This window comes from Carassius gibelio, chromosome B18, assembly GCF_023724105.1.
Source record: "Carassius gibelio isolate Cgi1373 ecotype wild population from Czech Republic chromosome B18, carGib1.2-hapl.c, whole genome shotgun sequence".
In the NCBI taxonomy this organism is placed as follows: Eukaryota; Metazoa; Chordata; class Actinopteri; order Cypriniformes; family Cyprinidae; genus Carassius; species Carassius gibelio.
This window is the reverse complement of record NC_068413.1, coordinates 16,166,129-16,187,520: the sequence shown is the minus strand read 5'-3', so window position 1 is coordinate 16,187,520 and position 21,392 is coordinate 16,166,129. Positions and strand designations below refer to the sequence as shown.

The following is a 21,392-nucleotide window of genomic DNA, read 5'->3' as shown; positions in this document are numbered from 1 at the left end:
GATGTATATTGTAGAATTAAATATAGAACGCCAAAATATGTGCATGAAAGTAAACTGTAGTCTTAAATATTAAGATACACAGGGATGTACAATGTGCATATGTGCATTATACTGTAGCCTTAAATATTAAGATACACAGGAATGTACAAGAGGTAAATGTGCAAACAGATTGACACTGTCAGATTGTCAATGTGAGGTGGTGAATGATGAATATCATTTTGATTAAGTAAACATTAAGTGGAGACATGAAGATGTTAAGAGGCTGGTTTTGAGTTTAGGAGCCTGATGGCCTGGGGGAAGAAACTCCTCCTGAGTCTCTCGGTTTTTGCCATCAGGCTACGGAAGCGCTTACCAGATGGCAGCAAAATGAAAAGATGAAACCTGTGTTTGAATGTGAGTAGTCCAAGTCAGGTCCTCGGAGATGTTTACACAAAGGTACTTGAAGCTGCTCACCCTCTCCACAGGTGTCCCTCTGATCATAAGAGGAGTATAGGGCTGCTACTGTCTCTTCCTGAAGTCCACAATCAGTTCTTTAGTTTTGCTCACATTCAGAGAGAGACAGTTGTCCTGGCACCATGATGTTAATTTCTCTACCTCATCCAAGTATGCGGTCTCATTATTGTTGTGAATGAAGCCCAGAACCACAGTATCATCAGCAAATTTGATTATAGATGTGGAGCTGTGCGAAGACACACAATCATGTGTGTAGAGAGAGTAGAGCAGGGGACTCAGGACACAGCCCTGTGGGGCTCCTACATTCAGGGTGATGGAGTTAGAGGTGTACTGGCCTAGTTTCACCACTTGAGGTCTGCCGGTGAGGAAATCAAGAATCCAGTTGCAGAGTGAAGAATTCAGGCCGAGATCTATGAGTTTAGAAGCTAGCTTTAAGGGGACTATAGTATTAAAAGCTGAGCTATAGTCAATAAATAGCAGCCTTTCATAGTTCCTGTTATTGCTGTCGATGTGTGTGAGAGAAGAGTGCAGGATGTGAGAGATGGCATCATCAGTGGATCTGTTTGGGCGATAGGCAAACTGAAGAGGGTCCAAAGTATCTGGTATGGAGGTGCAGATGACATTTTTAACCAGTCCCTCAAAGACCTTCATGACTATTGATGTGAGGGCAACTGGACGATAGTCATTCAGACAAGAGGGTTTATTGTTCTTAGGCACAGGGATGATGAAAGGTTTTTTGAATGAGGTGGGAAACACCAATGTAGCAAGAGACTCATTAAAAATGTATGTAAACAAACCAGCGAGCTGATCAGCGCAGGACCACAGAACACGGCCAGAAATCCCATCAGGTCCATCTGCTTTCCTTACATTCACTCGCTTTAGTGCCCTCCGAACCTCGTCCTCCTACACGGTGATCACATGATGATCGCTGCTCTGACTGCTACTTCCTGACGCGCTGATCGGCAGACTCGCACTGCTTAGATTGCTTTCAAAGCGGCCGTAGAAAGTGTTTAGCTCGTCAGCCAGTGACAGATCTGCTCTCACCTCTGTGGAGGATTTATTTCCAAAGTCACAGATGGTCCTTAGTCCTTGCCACATGCGTCGGGAGTCATTTAGCTGGAAATGTGTCTCTATGTGTTCCCTGTATCTGTGTTTGGCGGCTCTTACTGCGCGTCTGAGAGCATAGCACGATACTTTGTACTCACTCATGTTTCCTGACAGAAGACCGGCGTTGTAAGCAGCAGTGCGTTTGTTTACTGCTGCACGGATTGATCTTTCCACCCACGGTTTCTGATTTGAGAATGCCCTTAAAGATATTGTATCTGTAGCTTGTTCGGCTAGCGTGTTTACAAAGCTTAATGCTACATCCGTGAATTCGCTGACGTAAGATGAACTTGCGCGAAGCATGTCCCATTCTATGTCATCAAGAGCAGCCTGCAGCATGGCTTCTGATTGGTCCGACCATCACGTCACCACCCTCTGAACCGGGGGATCTTGAACGAGCCTTTGTTTATATTCTGGTGTGCGGAAAATGGCGGCATGGTCCGATTTGCAAAAAGCCGGTAGTGAGCGAGCTTTGTAGGCATTTTTTAAACAGAGTGTAGCAATGATCCAGTGTATTCGGTCCTCTGGTTGGACAGGATACATGTTGATAAAAATTAGGCATAACTTGCCTGAGTTTGGCTTTATTAAAGTCCCTAGTGATGATAATAGCAGCGTCAGGATGTTTGTTGATGTCTGCTTGTGGTGGGATGTAAACAGCAGTTATGATGATCGATGAAAACTCCCATGGCAGATAAAATGGGCGGCAAATAATGGATGAATGTTCCAGATGAGGTGAGCAGGAGCGCGACAGGGTGGAGATATTCCTGGGAACACACCATTTCTTGTTAGTCATGAAACACACTCCTCCACCTTTGGCTGTCCTGTCCATCCGTAAAACAGAGAAGTTTTCAGACGGCATTACAGCAGCATCTGGGACCAAGGGCGTGAGCCATGTTTCAGACAAACGAAGGATGTTACAGTCCCTAATGTCCCGTTGGAAACTTATCCTGGCTCTAAGATCATCCATCTTATTCTCCAGAGACTGGACATTGGCGAGCAAAATGCTCGGTAGAGGAGGGCTGTGTGCTCTTTTCCTCAGTCTGTTGCTAATCCCAGCACGTTTCTCGCTGTTTCTTGATCCGTTACCTCGGGTGGTTATTCAGGTGACCATTGTTCATCTCGGCATTCCGGAGAATCTCATATGGCCACGATGGGTTGGAGGATAAAGTTTCCTGAAACAGGTCAGTGAAGCGGTGTCCAATGTCCAAATGTGTTTCTTTGTCGTAAATGATCAGTGCAGAGGTTGTGTGTGTAAAAAGAGAAAGCAAAAGTAGGTAAAAATGTAAATAAAAACATAATCTAAGCTGAGCGACCTGGACGGCGACCGGACTCGGCGGCACCATCTTGAAGATCCCAATTCACAAATGCCTACAGAACAAGCGGGAACCCAGTGTGCCTGTAGCTTTCTCTATTTCAGTTTTATCACGTGATAGAAAGCCTAAAGCCATATCAAGCCGAAGGGCAAACTCATCTAATCTGGGGCCTATTATGCATCAAACTAAGATTGATGTAAAGACACAAAGCACAGCAATCAAGTTAGCATCTTTAAACATTCGCTCACTAAAAAATAAATAATTTCTAATCAATGACTTTATAACCACAAACAATCTGGATTTTAACCCTAAACGAAACATGGCTTTAAGACAGCTGCAGTGCAACAGTCCTTAATGAAGCAGCCCCTCCTAACTTCACTTACATGAGTGTTTGCAGGACTCTTAGGAGAGGTGGAGGTGTAGCTGCTCTATTTAAAGATGTCTATCAATGCAAGCGTCATTTGGTCAGTACTTGTCTTTTGAATATCTAGGGATTGTGCTGAACGGTGCTCCACGCATTCTGTTTATTATTATTTACAGGCCTCCAAAATACTCTCCAACCTTTGTTGAAGAGGTCACAGAAATGTTATCCATGATTTCCTCAGAGTTTGACTGTTTTGCTATTGCAGGGGATTTTAATATTCAAATAGATAATGCAGAAAACAAAACTACAAAATATTGGTGCTGGTATTGCTAGATCTCAGTGCTGCATTTGACACTGTCGATCATAACATACTACTAGAGAGACTGGAAAACTGGGTCGGGCTTTCTTGGATGGTACTCAAATGATTCAGGTCATACTTAGAAGGGAGAGGCTATTATGTGAGTCTAGGAGAGCATAAGTCTAAGTGGACATCCATGACATGCGGAGTCCCACAAGGCTCGATTCTAGCACCGCTCTTGTTTAGCCTGTATATGCTTCCACTAAGTCAAATAATGAGAAAGAACCAAATTGCCTACCACAGCTATGCTGATGATACCCAGATTTACCTAGCCTTATCTCCAAATGACTACAGCCCCATTGACTCCCTCTGCCAATGCATTGATGAAATTAGTAGTTGGATGTGCCAGAACTTTCTTCAGTTAAACAAGGAAAAAACTGAAGTCACTGCATTTGGAAACAAAGATGAAGTGTTCAAGGTGAATGCATACCTTGACTCTAGGGGTCAAACCACTAAAAATCAAGTCAGGAATCTTGGTGTGATTCTGGAGACAGACCTTAGTTTCAGTAGTCATGTCAAAGCAGTAACTAAATCAGCATACTATAATTTTAAAAAACATTGCAAGAATTTGATGTTTTGTTTCCAGTCAAGACTTGGAGAAACTTGTTCATGTCTTTATCACCAGCAGGGTGGACTATTGTAATGGGCTCCTCACCGGCCTTCCCAAAAAGACCATTAGACAGCTGCAGCTCATCCAGAACAGATTAAAGTACTTTTACTCATTTACTCATTTAAGTCACTAAATGACCTAGGACCGAAATATATTTCAGATATGGTCACTGAATGTAAACCTAACAGAGCACTCAGATAATTAGGATCGAGTCAGTTAGAAATACCAAGGGTTCACACAAAACAAGGGGAGTCCTCCTTTAGTTACTATGCCCCCCCGCAGCTGGAATCAGCTTCCAGAAGAGATCAGATGTGCTAAAACACTAGTTACATTTAAATCTAGACTTTAGACTTTTTTATTTTATGTAAAATCATTTTCTAACTGTTTTAAATTCATTTTAAATAAGTCAATTTTTTTATAATTGTAAAAGTTTTAGATATTGCTTGTTTTATTCTTGTTATTATTTTTCTTCATTACTTCCTTTTATGTTAAGCACTTTGAATTACCATTGTGTACGAAATGTGCTATATAAATAAACTTAAGAGTTTCTGGAGTGTTTCTCGTGTTTCTGGAGTGTTTCTCGTGGTTTTGGTGTTTCTGAATTGTTTCTTGTGTGTTTCTCATGTTTCTGGAGTGTTCTTGTGTGTTTCTCGTGGTTCTGGTGTTTCTGGAGTGTTTCTTGTGTGTTTCCAGTGTTTCTGGAGTGTTTCTCGTGGTTCTGGGGTTTCTGGAGTGTTTCTTGTGTTTCTGGGGTGTTTCTTGTGTGATTCCAGTGTTTCTGGAGTGTTTCTTGTGTTTCTGGGGTGTTTCTTGTGTGTTTCCAGTGTTTCTGGAGTGTTTCTTGTGTTTCTGGAGTGTTTCTTGTGGTTCTGGTGTTTCTGGAGTGTTTCTTGTGTGTTTCTTGTGTTTCTGGAGTGTTTCTTGTGTGTTTCGCACGGTTCTGGTGTTTCTGGAGTGTTTCTTGTTCTGGTTGTGGTCAGACTCAGGGAGGTATCGATGGCAAACATCTCAAGAATGCTCTTCTTAACTCAGACTCTATGTTTATACTCTGACTTGACTAGAATATGGGTTTTCCTCTCATCTTTGTCTACTTCAAAAATCTCTAACATCTCACTGCAATAGAAATAAGTTGAAGTGAACTTGTACATGAGTTTGTGACAGTGTTGAGGTTTGGTGTTCATGCAGTGCAGATATTAAAAAGCATTGTTTTGATCTGCCCCTAATTAGCATTGGCGGCACCATGGAGGGTCTTGGGGGGTCTCTAGACCCTGCAAAAAAAATCGCTCTGACCCCCCATTTGACCCCCCATCCTCTTCCTGATTAAAAAATATATATCCGGGATAAAGATAAAAAAATGTTTCTCTTCAAACTACGTAGAACAATAATAAATAATAATTATTTCGACATTTATTCATACACTGAACCGAGAACCGTTTTTGTCAGACGCGTCTGATTCGAGAACCGAGGAGCTGATGATACTGCGCATGTGTGATTCAGTGTGAAGCAGACTGACAGCTTTGACTAAACTTTTATTATATTACAGTACTTATTTATTTTTTAACACGTTGAGTGCCTTAAAAATAATTATCACAACACTGGTAAGGCTTATTCAGATTTTCTCATTCTCTGAATTATCATTATAAAAAAAAAAAAAAAAAAATCAGAAATTAATTATATAATTATACTTTAATTGTGATGCAAATATTTTTTTCTACAATAGCAACAGTATTTACAACAGCAAGACCACTTTAGCCTGTAAACTCAATAATATCTCTCTGGAAATAAATGTAAAAATATCAGTGTCAATAAAAAATGCATAATATACCTGAAATCAAAGTGCAGTGTGAAGGAGATGAATAACAGATGTAGCCTGTCATTTGTTTACATTGCAAAAGTGTTCAATTTTAGACAACAACAACTACAACAGTAATAATTATATTAATCACTATATTCCAGTGTATCAGTTTTTTTATGTTTTGTATCAATATTTAAGGTGGACTTATTGATTAGGTGCAAGACTGGTAGTGATGGTTAAAATAATAGATTAATGCTGAAATAGTAAATTGAGCCTTGTTCCTAGATGGACAGAGAGTGGAAAGTAATAGATCAAATGAGGAGATGGATATAGAGGAAGAAAAAGAGGGAAATGTAGAGGCACAAGTGACAGAAAGAGAGCATGTAACAACAAGCCAGGAGACAGAGGCTGGTGAGAAAGAGGAACATGTAGAGGCACAACTGTTTCTATAGTTTTTACTATAATCGCTGTTCTTAATTATTCTGTAGAACAGAGAAGAAAAAGAGAAAAAGAGCTATTATTATTTTAAACTTAAAATTATCTTCTCTATTGTTTCTTTTTCAAAACTGCATCAAAGCTGCTGTATCAATACATAATCATCCATATCGATATGTGAATCAGCAAGGAATGCATCACAATATATTGCTGTATTGATACTTTGAACAGCGCCATTTAAAGCCTTGCTCCATGTGCCCCTTTTATACTTTGAGCACCTGCCCCTCCAAAGGTCTCTACACGGCCCTGTTCAGAGGGAGGGTCAGCCACATTAAAAAAGTTAACCACTTAAGTCATTTGTGGATTAATGCGTATTGGAGATGCAAACTGTTTCAAACGATTCAGTTCGATTTGGTGAACTGGTTCAAGAAGATCCGGTTACATCGAATGATTCGTTCGTGAACCAGATATCACTACACTTCAGTGTTTTGAACTCTCTCATTCACAACAGACCTGGAAGAGAAGACAATGCTGAATAAAGTCATAGTTTTTGCTATTTTTGGACCAGAATGTATTTTCGATGCAGTAATATGCAGTTATTAGCTGTGCCCACTGTATTTTTTGAGACCCCACTTGAAATGACCAGGACCCCCCATTTCCCCCCAATCAAAATTGTCTGGAGCCGCCACTGCTAATGAGAAGATGCATCTAGATTAGTTTAGAGCTGAGACAAACAAGGATTTATTTCTACTTTGAAACATAATTCATGGAAAGACTGGCATTAGTATCATCTGCTGAACACGCATACAATTCTATATTTACAGTACTTTCAAGGCAGACTTTCATAAAGATTTTTGCTTTCTTCATAGTATTTAAGCTTCAGTAGCTATATTCTGTCTTATAACTATCATCACCAACATTTGACAACACAGTTTATCTGTTTTATTAGTTATATATTATATTATATTATATTATATTATATTATATTATATTATATCGCTTGATTAATGGTTCAGCGAACAGTGTTTAAGAGCTGATTAACGGTTTGATGTAACCATAGCGACGGAAGCATAACGAGGCTCAGATCACGCGATGTACACGTAGAAGTTTTGAACAATTTACAATAGAAGATATTCTTATTTATAATTCTAAACTGACGAGGGATCTTTCACTTTTGATTAACCTTATCATCATTATGGGTAAATACCACATTCACATAAGTAAATGGAAAAAACAATTACCAAATGTAAACTGTTTTAAAAATGAATTTCGTATGTTATTATCCTCCTTGAACCTTGTAAAATATTCTAAACAAATTTTAGAAGCTATTTGTTATGCTGCTGAAATGTTTTTGATCCTGTAACACATATTTTATTTTAAAAAAAAACATGTAGAAGCACCGGTTATACAATTTTCTCTTCACTTTTTACTTATTAAATCAAATTAAATTGAATTGAATTCATGCATTTAGCAGATGCTTTTATCCAAAGTGACTTAACACTGCATTCAAGCTAACAATTTTCTACTATTAACAGACTGTTATTGTTATAATATTATTGTTATATTAAAAAAGATAACAGTTAGAGTTGCCTGAATTTATGTTTACCTTAATTACTCCCGTGTCGAACTGTTTGTCGAGCTCTTCAATAAATTAAAGGTTTTAAAGATTATGGGCCCTATCTTGCACCCAGCGCAATTGACTTTGTACACCGACGCATGTGTCCTTCCTATTTTGCACCTGCGCAAAGCGCGCTTTTCCCTCCACAGAGGCACGTCGCTAAACTAGTGAATGAACTTGCGCTCCCTGGGCGGTTCAGCGCAAAAAAGGAGGCGTGTTCCGGCGCAAACAATCCCTGGTGCTATTTTGCTTTTCCATTAAACAATTGCGCCACTGACCAGAAAAAACCTAGTCTAAAGTCAGTGGCGCGTTGCGCGTTGTTCATTATGCTATTTTAAGGGCGCATGCTTGACCATAATGTATATAGCGTGCACAACGCGCATACACTTTGCTCATGTAATCTACACAGATGCAACAGTTATTTTTGCAAATCATAAATTGTTACACTAAAAAAATATTAACACATGAGATAACGGAAATCATTGTGGTGTGCCACGAAGATGTGAAAAAAATAGGCATAAATCTAGCTTACAAATTATTCAGGCTAATTATTCTCCCATCCCCATACAACACAACTTCTCTGTCTTTCACTGCTCTTACAAGAACATCAGTCTCCTCGGCAGTGAACGCTCCTGGCGTGCGCCTGGTAAATACGCCATAATAATAGCAATCTATAATGGAACTTGCGCACCTGCTTTTAAAGGGAATGTTGGATGACGCTCTGATTGGTTTATTTCACGTTACGCCCAAACCACACCTATGAATAATGAAGCTGCTTCAGACCAACCCACTTTAGATTTGCGCCGGGCGCAAGAGCCATTTATCCCGCCGGGAAAATAGCAACAGCGCCGAGACCCGCCCACAAACTTACTTGCGCTTCGCGCTTTGACACTTGCGTTTCAGATCGTTAAAATAGGGCCCTATGAGTTTTCTGTTTCCTCGGTGAAGAGTGTCTCTGACGCAGCGTCTGTCCCCCTCTAGCGGCGGCTTTCTGCTTCTTCTTCTTGAGTTTTTTTTTTTTGTTTTGTTTTTGTATTTTTTGAGAACATCAAAAGGCGCTTTACCGCCATTTGCTGGAGGGAAAGAAACAATCTGTTTTTTTTTTTTTAATTTTTTTATTTGATTGAATTGTTTTTATAGTCACTGGAATGAATACTTGTTCTTTATCTTTAGATACTCTGTTAAGAGTTTAAAACAATGGCTGTGTAGGATTTCTTTGTAGAATACTTTTCATTTATTTTTCGATACAGTTCAATCTGACATGCTACAGTCTCTTTATGATTGAAGTCTGAAGTGTCTTTAACATTTCCCCTTATTCTGTTCTATAAGGTGTTTTTTTTTTAAGTTCGGTACCAAATCTAGGTCTAAAGATCATGCTTCTTCACTTCTGCTATTTCTCCTGTACCAGAATTTTTTCTTCATCTTCTCCTGTTATTCTTTTAAAGGGTCATGCCATGATCTTTTGGAATATAAGAGAACTTTTATACCATTTAAACATCCTGCAAGTTTCATAGCTTTAATCTCTGTTTTAACAGCTCGTTCGTATCTTTGTGCTCTGTTTCGCACTTTCATCTATCATTTTAGTTTCCCTTTGTTGCCATTATTTTATGCCTGAGCTAAAACACAACTGTAAGCTATATTAAATCATCTGAATCTTGAATATTGTTTGAAGTCTCTAAATCAACATATGTGCTGTGGTTTCAGTATTATTTAGAGTCTTCAGAGGTCTACGTTCCTCAATCCAGTGTGAAGCATAAATCTAATAACATAAAACACAGCATGCAGCAATGAATGCTGGATGTGAAAGGAAACAGAAATATAAAGAAAAACAGAAATATAGTTTTTTGCGAAAAACTCAAACAATACTCAGGTATTCAATTAATATATAAAACAAAACTATAGTAGGCTACATATGCATAAATGTACAGACAGATTTATTGATGATCATTTAAATGTGGAGGGATCAACCTCGTGTTTTCTGCTGGATGTCATAGTATCTATGTGCTGGATGTGGGAGACGCGCCGGGATGGCGAACAGGTCACATCGGGTTTTCTAAGCTCGCTATCAATGCCCCCGAAATAATCTTTAAATCAATGTCAGCCACCCAAAATAGTTGCTATCATATAATAACATTTAACACCAGCATCTTTTTTTGAGAAAAGCCAAGCAGTTGCTTTACTTTTTTTGTCAACCCATCCGAGATATGTCAAGCAAGAAAAGCGAAGCTAATCTAACGGCAACCTCTGCTCAAACCAACGTTTATGACCACGATTAAACACCAATGGAAACTTCAGGAAGCAGCTACGGTAAGAGGAAAGACCACCCTCGGGAAACGGGGAAGAAAGGGGTCATCGCCAAGTGATCATCCAGTTGGTGATGAGACATCAGAGGGATGAAATCTGGAGACTGACTAAAAACTCTAAGTTCTGCAAGGAAGCTGGGATTCGTATCAAGCAGGACTTTTGCAAAGCAGACAGAGAGGCTCGAGCAGCGGTGTGGCCAAAGATGGAGCAAGCCCAAGCTGGGAAGAGCATCTGCTACAGAGGCCACAGGGGTTTTACTGATGGTAAAAGGGTTCTTGTTGATACCTGAGGTTGATTCTGATAGCTCTTATATCTGATCAATCAGGCAGATATGTTTACATTCAATACTTGAAATACAATTTGATATACTTATAAAAAAAAAAAAAACTTAACTGAAGTTAAATGTTCAAGGTTCTACCACACATTAATGGTGTGCAGTTTTATGCAGATTGAGATTATTTACTTTAATTTTGCATTCCTGTTTCAGGCTCCCTCTTTTAGAAGAAGTAAACATTACCGGCAATCTATTATATTCCTTTAAGTTCATTAATAAAACTGCTTAAGTTTCCGGTTTCTAAGATACTTATTACCGATTCAAAGTTTGATGTCTGATGTTGATTAATACCAACATTTGTTAGGGGCCTATCACAACTCGTTAGTTACAACTAACAAACCTACGTTCTACAACCTTTCATCTTTTTCAAGATATTCTTTCCTTCATCCTTTTAGTTTTTGTCATGTCTTTATTTAATTCTAACCTCTCTTTTGTAACACTTAACGCTAGGGGTTTAAGAGACTCTATTAAAAGGAAAGCAACATTTTTGTATTTAAAAAGTGAAAAAGCACAAGCTTATCTTGTTCAAGAAACTCACAGTAATGAGAAAATTTTGGTCAAATCAATGTGGAGATAAGATACTGTTTAGTCATGGTTCAAACAGGTGTTGCCCTACTCCTGAATAACTTTCCAGGGAAAGTGACCGCTACTAAGAAGGACCCGCTAGATCATTGGATAATTTGTGTTTTTGAGACGGGTGATAGAATTCTTATCCTAGGGAATATTTACGGTTTTAACAACCACAACCAGAACAAAAATCTTCTAATAAATCTAACTAATACTGTAAAAGACTTATCCAAACATTATTTCGACTATGATATCTTTATGGGAGGAGATTTTAACGTAGTAATGGATTAAAGGCTTGACAGGTTCCCTACAAGATTTCAAAATTATCACTACAATACAGCTTTGTAACTCACTCAAGCAGATAGATATTTGGCGCTATCTAAACCCAGACACTTAAGTATTTACTTGGTTTAAACCAGAAGGAACAATTAAATCTAGACTAGACTACTGGCTTGTGTCAGATATAAACTATCTAGTTAAAATTAATGTAACTCATCAAATATGCCCTTAAGAGAAAATGGATATTGGAAATTCAACTCAAAAACCTCCTTAATTATGATCCCTTCTGTCAAGAGATAAAAAAAGAACTATTAATGATATAAATATGGATCCATCATTCACAAGCTATAGAGCCAAATTGGAATATCTGAAATATAAAATTCGTCAAATTTCCATCTTGTTTGGTAAAACTTTAGGTAGAGACAGTAAACAAAAAGAAATGCATATTGTAAAGGAAATCAATAGTATTTACAATAAACATCTGATAAATGAAGATGATAAACAAAAATTAGCGACGCTGCATTCCCCACTGGACAGCATTTATGTTAATAAATAAAGCTAAAGGGGCTTATAGCCGCTCTCGAGCAAAATGATGGAAGAAGGAGAAAAGAGCACAGCATATTTCTGTCGTCTAGAGAAGAGAAGTCAGGAACGAAATGCGGTAAAAATGATCATTTTTGACGCTGATAATTGACAACCAAGAATGTACTGACCCTGATAAGATCTCCAGAGCAGTTTTTCAGTTTTATAGTAATTTATATTCCTCATCTTATTCGCAGGTCGATGATGAAGCTTTCTTTCATAAAATCTCTGAACAGATCCCTAAAATTGATGATTGTTTTAAGATTATCTGTGATGCTGAAATTAAAATGGAAGAGGTGGAAAAAGCCCTAAACTGTGTAAAACTGGATAAATCCCCAGGCTCAGACGGTTTAACAAGCAACTTTTACAAGCATTTCTGGGATAACCTAAAAGATCTCTTACTAAATATGCTAAAATAAATATGTAGTACACTCATTTTACCAACAACAATGAAGCAAGGAATTATCTCCCTTATTCCAAAACCTGGCAAAAACTCAAAAATAATTGACAATCTAAAGAATTGAAAAAAGGCATTTGGTCTGTTTCTCATTTACTGGACTGTAATGGTAACTTACTCTCATTCGAGGATTTTTGTGCTAAATTTAATATTATAGACAAACAGCAATATAAAAAAGTTTTTAATGCAATACCTAAGCAAGTTCTTTTAATGATATCTCACCGGCATCGAGACTGTTCGACTCCAAAGCTTCCTTCACTTTTGGTACAATGGAGTAATCTGTTTGAAGGTAAAATAAGTAACTTCGATATTAGACGAATATTTAACAAAGAACTGTACCCGTTCTCTAGATCTTACAATTCAATCTCCAGGTTTTATTTTCCAAAAAAGACTCTGAATGTTTAAGATCCTTTTTCTTTAAATTTCCAAATGTGCCAAAAGTTAAGGAAGTGCACTACAAGGTCCTAAATGGAATCTATTCATCTTCTGAGTTTCTTTCTAAGAGATTTGGTTTTGACTGTAAGAACGGTATGTTTTGTACCAATAACACAGAAACCACAGATCATATATTCTATGATTGTATTTACATCAATGCCCTCTGGAGTGATTTATTCCATTGGTTGTCAAAATATCTGCCTGTTCCTGTTTTAAAGAAAGAAAATGTTTTATATGGTTTTATTGCCAAAGATAACTATCACAATATGTTGATCAACTCCATAGTAATACTTGGAAAATTCTTCATACGTAAGAACAGATTTATAAAATCCATAAACTGTGACTACTGTTATACTGTTACTTTTCATCTCTGAAACACATGAAAGGAAAGAATGCTGTGAAACTCTGTACAACGATAGATGATCTCGAAATACTAAAAAAATCCCTAGCTCTCTCCCGTTTTTTTTTTTCCTCACTATGTTAATCTATCTCTATCTCTTGTAATTGTCTCGCTTCTCTTAAGCGTGTTTTGTGTTTGACTCTATCCGCAAGCCATCTTAAACTGTAATGTTCAAATGGTTATGTTTATAATTGTTATGACTGTACTGGAAAGATTTCAATAAAAAAAAATTTAAAAAAATGTGCTGGATGTGAGGTGTGTGCCTCAATCCCTCCGTCATTGGGTGTGACGCGATGACGTCACGTGCAGTGGCTCCGCCCTCACGCAGGCGCGCGCTCCCGCTCTCTCTCTCTCTCTCTCTCTCTCTCTCTCTCTCTCTCTCGGTACTGCTGACGGTTGCGTCTCCGTGTGCAGTTATAAAAGCTCGGTTTTCTCGGGATCATGTCTGTGTCACCGGACAAACGGCGAAAGATGGAGTCTGCGCTGGAGCAGATCAAGAAACACACGGTGGTGGTTGCAGACACGGGCGACTTTAACGGTACATTTCTTATAGATATTTCCGGTAATGTTAGCGGAGTCCCTTTAAAGGGAACTTCAGAGCGGTTTATATTTACACGTTTATAACTGACAGCCGCAATCATGGACTCTCTGTAAAGAAAACTCTCATACTTTTTTCCTAAAATGAACGCATGGACGTTATTTGGTTAATGATTGCTGCAGTTAACCCTCAGTGAGGAACTGCTGTTTTCACAATAGATTGCTTTCTACACTCACGGTATGAAGGGCAGATATATATATATGTTTAAAGCGTGATTTGAATGGGAGCCTAGAAACGTGTCGTGTTGAGTTAACTAGATCGGAGTGAAACACGTGATCTCGGTCATTGGTTTAATCTGACCTAAAAAACAAAATACAGCATGAGAACCGGAAGCGAAGTTTCATTGGGCGATCACGGCTCATCTCATGAATATTAAGCGTTTTAAAGAGGCAGTCAATCTGATTGGTCGATAGGCAGATCGACTAATAACTGAATGCTTTGCTAATTAATATTAATCATCTTACGTGCATTGTGCTGCAGTGCGTGCGTCGGTTTAATAATTTAATTATTTAATATTTCTGAATTTGGCTGATTACTTGGAACAGGAAGTTCTGATAGCACGGATTGTGTTTCCTCTGAGAATGCGGATACACATGAATGATGGAATCAGATCTTACTGAAACACGAGAATAGTTCATCTTCTAATAAATGTATTGGTTTCTTAATGCACAAAATGACCAACTCAATCACTAATGTTGATGCAAAGCCTAATCTTGATTTACACATTAATTTTGTACAAAAGTATTTAGATTCTCTCTGATTGTAGTCTGCATGTAGAGCAGAGTTTGTAAGCTGCTCTTGACAGTAATGTCTGTGTAAGTCTGTCCGGGACACAGAAATGAGCGTGGGATCAAATCCAGAATTTCTTGTTGTATGAACAACTGTAACTTACATCAGATTGAATTGCCCAAGACTGTCTTGTGAAAGTGTGCCGTGCTGTCAGTGATTTCAGTGTTTGTTACACAAGCAGCAGAGCTGGATGAAACTCCTCTGTGTGTTTCTGCTTTGTCATGATGATGAGGCTGTCGATCCGCTGACTCGTTCCTGAACTGTGTGTGTGTGTGTGTGTGTGTATGCAGCTAGTGTTTGGATGAATGCTCCTGAACAGTGTGTGTGTGTGTGTGTGTGTGTGTGTGTGTGTGTGTGTGTATACAGCTAGTGATTGGATGAATGCTCCTGAACACTGTATGTGTGTGTGTGTGTGTGTGTGTACAGCTAGTGTTTGGATGAATGCTTCTGAACACTGCTGTACAAGTCCTTCTCAAGAATTTGCATATTGTGATAAAAGTTCATTATTTTCTGTAATGTAATGCTAAAAATTTAACTTTCATATATTTTAGATTCATTGCACACCAACTGAAATATTTCAGGTCTTTTATTGTTTTAATACTGATGATTCTGGCATACAGCTCATGAAAACCCCAAATTCCTATCTCAAAAAATTAGCATATTTCATCCGACCAATAAAAGAAAAGTGTTTTTAATACAAAGTCAACCTTCAAATAATTGTTCAGTTATGCACTCAATACTTGGTGGGGAATCCTTTTGCAGAAATGACTGCTTCAATGCGGCGTGGCATGGAGGCAATCAGCCTGTGGCACTGCTGAGGTGTTCTGGAGGCCCAGGATGCTTCGATAGCGGCCTTAAGCTCATCCAGAGTGTTGGGTCTTGCATCTCTCAACCTTCTCTTCACAATATCCCACAGATTCTCTATGGGGTTCAGGTCAGGAGAGTTGGCAGGCCAATGGAGCACAGTAATACCATGGTCAGTAAACCATTTACCAGTGGTTTTGGCACTGTGAGCAGGTGCCAGGTCATGCTGAAAAATGAAGTCTTCATCTCCATAAAGCTTTTCAGCAGATGGAAGCATGAAGTGCTCCAAAATCTCCTGATAACTAGCTGCATTGACCCTTCCCTTGATAAAACACAGTGGACCAACACCAGCAGCTGACATGGCACCCAGACCATCACTGACTGTGGGTACTTGACACTGGACTTCAGGCATTTTGGCATTTCCTTCTCCCCAGTCTTCCTCCAGACTCTGGCACCTTGATTTCCGAATGACATGCAAACTTTGCTTTCATCCGAAAAAAGTACTTTGGACCACTGAGCAACAGTCCAGTGCTGCTTCTCTGTAGCCCATTTCCTGCACACGCCTGTGCACGGTGGCTCTGGATGTTTCTACTCCAGACTCAGTCCACTGCTTCCCCAGGTTCCCCAAGGTCTGGAATCGCTCCTTCTCCACAATCTTCCTCAGGGTCCGGTCACCTCTTCTCGTTGTGCAGCGTTTTTTGCCACACTTTTTCCTTCCCACAGACTTCCCACTGAGGTGCCTTGATACAGCACTCTGGGAACAGCCTATTCGTTCAGAAATGTCTTTCTGTGTCTTACCCTCTCGCTTGAGGGGGTCAATGATGGCCTTCTGGACAGCAGTCAGGTCAGTCTTTCCCATGATTGCGGTTTTGAGTAATGAAACAGGCTGGGAGTTTTTAAAAGCCTCAGGTGTTTAGAGTTAATTAGTTGATTCAGATGATTAGGTTAATAGCTCGTTTAGAGAACCTTTTCATGATATGCTAATTTTTTGAGATAGGAATTTTGGGTTTTCATGAGCTGTATGCCAAAATCATCAGTATTAAAACAATAAAAGACCTGAAATATTTCAGTTGGTGTGCAATGAGTCTAAAATATATGAAAGGTTAATTTTTATCATTACATTATGGAAAATAATGAACTTTTTTGAGCAAATTTTTTGAGAAGGACCTGTGTATATATATATGCATGTGTTCTTTTGTTTTTCAGCTGATGAATGATAAAGACAGCCAATAAGAATACATGTGGCAGACCGAAAACTGCTTTGATTTGGCATGTAAATATGCATCTTTGGCTGAGACTCCCTCTGAGTTCAAACAAACCAATATCCCGGAGGAATGCATGTACTCAAACAGTACACTGACTGACCTGCTGTGAAGATGAACACCGAACCGAGCCAGATAACGAACAATAGACTGACTCGTTCATGAGTCAAGAACCGGTTGCATCGGTGTTCGGATCACCAGTAGTTCTTTCGGACAGTTCGATTCAATAAACGGTTCACCGGTTCTTTTGCGCTCGATGTAATGTTGTCATTTGTGATGATTGCCCTTGATTCAAGCCTTCGGTTTAGCCGCACCCATAACACTAGCACAGAATCAGTTCAGTTCAGACGTCCTGTGTGTCGGTCTGCTTCACGATGAATCACACATGCGCAGCATCATCAGCTCCTCGGTTCTCGAATCGGACGCGTCCGACAGAAACTGTTATTGATCGGCTATTATTCAATAACTGTATATTATGATTTATGTATCGTGTTGAACCAGAAGTCTTGTTCCAGGCAGAATAGCAGTAAGATTTCATGTCAAATATATTGTTGACCGTCCTGATTACCTGTTAGCCACTTCTTTAAGTTAATTTTAAAAGAAGCGTACGTTCTAAAATTCCTAATGTGAATTGGAATAAGGTTCCATTCACGAACACTGACTTCTCCACCACAGAAAATTCAGACAACGTCCAGTGGTCAATAACGCAATAAAATACTATAGTAACGTTTTTTTACTTCTCGAAGTATGGTGACCGTGTCCTGCTGTCTAACCACAGAAACGGCAGATCTTTAGCATCTCTACTCTCTCTGCGCTCTTCTCAGGTGTGCACCGGTCAGACACAGGATCATTAATACTGCGCTCCATCTCTGTTTTCCTCGGAGCGCTCCATCTTCAGCCGTGCAGCATAGACCAGACACATCTCCCAAGCTTTTATTCACATCCCAGTGTTCTCTGAACAGAAAGATACATGAACATTCACACCTCAATAGTGGAGTAGAAATCAGTGTCACTCAAGTCGTCTTGGTTTATACTGACCTGATGATTACTTTAAGATCATTTAATCAAATGACTGTTATTTCTACTGTGTTGAGCACTGCTTGGGGAAATCTAGATGAACATGATCTGTGACCTGAGCATCCTTTCTGAGGACATTACGTGGAACATTTCCATCATACTCCAGATGTTCTGCTCACTATACTGTTCTTCCATTGTCTGCAGACTGGAGATCTGATGCTAGTAACAAACACCTAACTTCTCTGATCCACATCTCATCTGTTGAGAGTGCACTCGCTGTAATCTTCCTCGTTTGCTCTTCTCCGCAGCTATTGAAGAGTACAAGCCTCAGGATGCCACCACCAATCCTTCTCTGATTCTGGCTGCAGCGAAGATGTCCATCTACCAGCCTCTCGTGGAGCAGGCCATCAAATACGGCATCGCTAACGGCGGGTGAGAGCCCGGAGGACACGGATCTGATCTCTGTCAGTTCCTCACAGGTCTAATGTGTGTCTCTCTGTGATCGCAGGAGTGAGGAGGAGCAGGTGACCAATGCCATGGACAAGCTGTTTGTGAACTTCGGTTTGGAGATCTTAAAGAAGGTTCCTGGCCGGGTCTCCACTGAAGTCGATGCCAGGTAAGAGTCTCCATGATCTGCTCTAGTGAAGTCAAACCTCACCCTGCCAGAATAATTATTCTACATATTTCAGCAGGGCAAGTGGAGTTATTGATATTAATTATGACATTGTTAAATTAGATAACGTACATAACAGATCCCATGAGTGCAGCTGATGATGCTTTAAAGTGAATCTTGATTGATCAAGAATATTCCATTCACAAATAAGTGCTCTTTCCTCACTTCCTCTTCCTGAAGAGATGGAGCGGAGGCAGTGAGAGCAGGTCTAGTGTCTGGTGACAGAGATGTGTGTGTGTGTGTGTGTGTGTGTGTGTGACCCAGGCTGTCGTTCGATAAGGAGGCGATGGTGTCTCGTGCTCGGAGGCTCATCTCTCTCTATGAGGAGGCAGGAGTCAGTAAGGAGCGCATCCTCATCAAACTCTCCTCCACGTGGGAGGGCATTCAGGCCGGACAGTGAGTGTGTATTAAGATTAGAAGATGTTTGTGTGTCACACATCTTCAGGTGTTGCTCCTGTCTGCCGTCATGACCACAAACACCATGTGAAGCTGACTGCTTCATATACAGCTGTGTTAATAAACGGAGCGAGAGCTGCTCTGCTGACGTGTGTGTGTGTGTGTGTGTGTGTGTGTGTGTGTTTGTCAGGGAGCTGGAGGAGAAGGACGGGATCCACTGCAACATGACTCTGCTGTTCTCCTTCGCTCAGGCTGTTGCGTGTGCAGAGGCTCACGTCACCCTCATCTCGCCCTTCGTGGGGCGGATCCTGGACTGGTACAAAGAAAACACCGACCGCAAAAACTACGAGCCCCATGAAGATCCAGGCATGTTCTCTGATAACTGAACTTTTCTTGTTAGATCTGAGAGAATCGTTATGCATCTTGTACTGTGAAGCGTCTCGAGTAATCCCAATATCACACGCACGGCATATCATTGTGTGCTCGCCTGCTCCGGTTCAAGGCAGCAGTCCAGATCAGTCAATCTAACCTCCATACAGGCAAAGTGTTCAACAAAGTGACTGCAGAGAGTTGACTAATCGAGGACTGAACACCTCTGCTCCACGATTGGTTTTTATGCGGTTGCACTGTTTTTGTCAAGTCTGCTTTATTGTCAGTTCTTCCACATGTACAGAACATTCATACAGAGAAATAGAGAGAAAACACTAACAGTAGAACATTACAGATCAAATATAAAATACAACTATACAAAAAAAAAAAAAACGTAGTTTGTACCAGACCATATCCTTCTTTCACTGGTCAGTCAGCGTCTGTCTCTGTCCCGGTCTTTCTCTCAGGTGTGCAGAGTGTCACCAAGATCTACAACTACTACAAGAAGTTCAACTACAGGACGGTGGTGATGGGCGCCTCCTTCAGGAACACAGGGGAAGTGAAGGCTCTGGCCGGCTGTGATCTGCTCACCATCTCCCCGGGGCTGCTGGGAGAGCTCAGTCAGGACCACAGCGCGGTGACCTGTTCCCTCACGCCGCAGGGAGGTGAGCATCAGCTGACACGTGTCCCTCACGCTGAACCGCCCGCTTCAGATCATTTAAACTCCTCTCTCTTTCAGCGAAGCAGTGCGATCTGGAGCAGGTGCACCTGGATGAGAAGAGCTTCCGCTGGCTACACAACGAGGACCGCATGGCCGTGGAGAAACTCTCTGATGGGATACGCAAATTTGCAGCTGACGCCATCAAACTCGAGACCATGATCAAGGTACAAAAACACATTTTTTTTTATTTTTATTTCTTATTAGATTTTTTTGTGATCACATTTGCAGAATGCAGAAGTGTAATCTAAATGCTTCTTTAACTGAAGGCAGTCTGATTGGTGATTTTTTTTTTTTTTTTAAAGCTCCTTGACGAGGCTCAGTAATAAAAACTGTAGTATTATAGCACAGTTAAACACATTGGGTTAGCCCATAATCGTATATTGTCTTGTTTGCACTTGGTTTATGGTGATGTGCAGTTTGGTTTTATTTTATTCTATTCCTCTTGTGTTTCAGGAAAGGATGTTTAACGTGAAGAACGGCCAGTAGTGAAGCAGAGAGACTCGTTCGAGGACCAAACCCTTCTCTCCCGCTGCTCTCTCTGAGCAGAAGATGTGTCTGACTGCAGTCTTAAAGAAAACAGTGTGCTGCGTTTATAAGCCACTCATTTTAACAGGAAACTGATCCTTTGACCTTTAATGGAGTGCTCAGATTAAACTAGAAACCCAGACTAACTCTCAGCAGACCAACAGACTTTGTGCTTTTACTGTAGCTTTAATAGTTTGTAATCCATTTCTCCTAAATTGTCATGAGAAGTGCATCAGTGTTGTCCATCCAGCCACCCACGTTTTGATGATGAGATGATTGATCTTGTATCTATCATTAAAATCATATTTTTCATTCCAGCTATAAGGGTTATTTTTTTTTTTGAATGGGAGTCAATGGAATGCTAACAGCAGGTGGGGCTCCGCTAGCCAATGGCGGCGCCCAGGGGTGCTTTAAAAAAAAAAATTAAACCCTGCCCCCCTGATAAATACAGTAAGATTGTTATTCATGCCGGCGCTAATGATGTTCGACTTCACCAGTCGGAGATCACTAAAAATAACTTTAAAGAGGTGTGTGAACTTGCAAGCACGATGTCAGACACTGTAATATGCTCTGGTCCCCTCCCTGCTTACCGTGGTGACGAGATGCATAGCAGATTGTCATCACTCAATGGCTGGATGTCTAAGTGGTGCCCACAGAATAACATAGGTTTCATAGACAATTGGACGAGCTTTTGGGGCAGACCTGACCTGTTGAAAAGAGATGGTCTTCATCCCTCCTGGGGTGGTGCTGCTCTTCTCTCTAGAAATATGGCACATAGTCTTAGTGTTTCTACTTGACTAACTGGGGCCCAGGTCAGGAAGCAGACAGAC

At 40.1% G+C, this 21,392-nt stretch overlaps 1 protein-coding gene across 1 annotated transcript; it reads left to right on the top strand.

The window, feature by feature from the left end:
- Positions 1-13,774: 13,774 nt before the first annotated feature.
- On the top strand, positions 13,775-20,879 carry LOC127977697 (transaldolase-like). Its single transcript, XM_052582706.1, has 8 exons — positions 13,775-13,946; positions 18,187-18,310; positions 18,387-18,494; positions 18,816-18,947; positions 19,138-19,313; positions 19,784-19,981; positions 20,056-20,201; positions 20,491-20,879. Exons 1-8 carry the CDS (start codon positions 13,850-13,852, stop codon positions 20,521-20,523), a joined length of 1,014 nt encoding a protein of 337 aa, XP_052438666.1. The 5' UTR covers positions 13,775-13,849; the 3' UTR covers positions 20,524-20,879.
- Positions 20,880-21,392: the final 513 nt, after the last annotated feature.

Bases quoted from the DNA above. Each gene is read 5' to 3' on its own strand.
- LOC127977697 (XM_052582706.1), top strand. From the start codon at position 13,850: ATGTCTGTGTCACCGGACAAACGGCGAAAGATGGAGTCTGCGCTGGAG. The intron at 13,947-18,186 runs GTACATTTCTTA...TCTTCTCCGCAG, and splicing joins AGACACGGGCGACTTTAACG to CTATTGAAGAGTACAAGCCT. The intron at 18,311-18,386 runs GTGAGAGCCCGG...CTGTGATCGCAG, and splicing joins TACGGCATCGCTAACGGCGG to GAGTGAGGAGGAGCAGGTGA.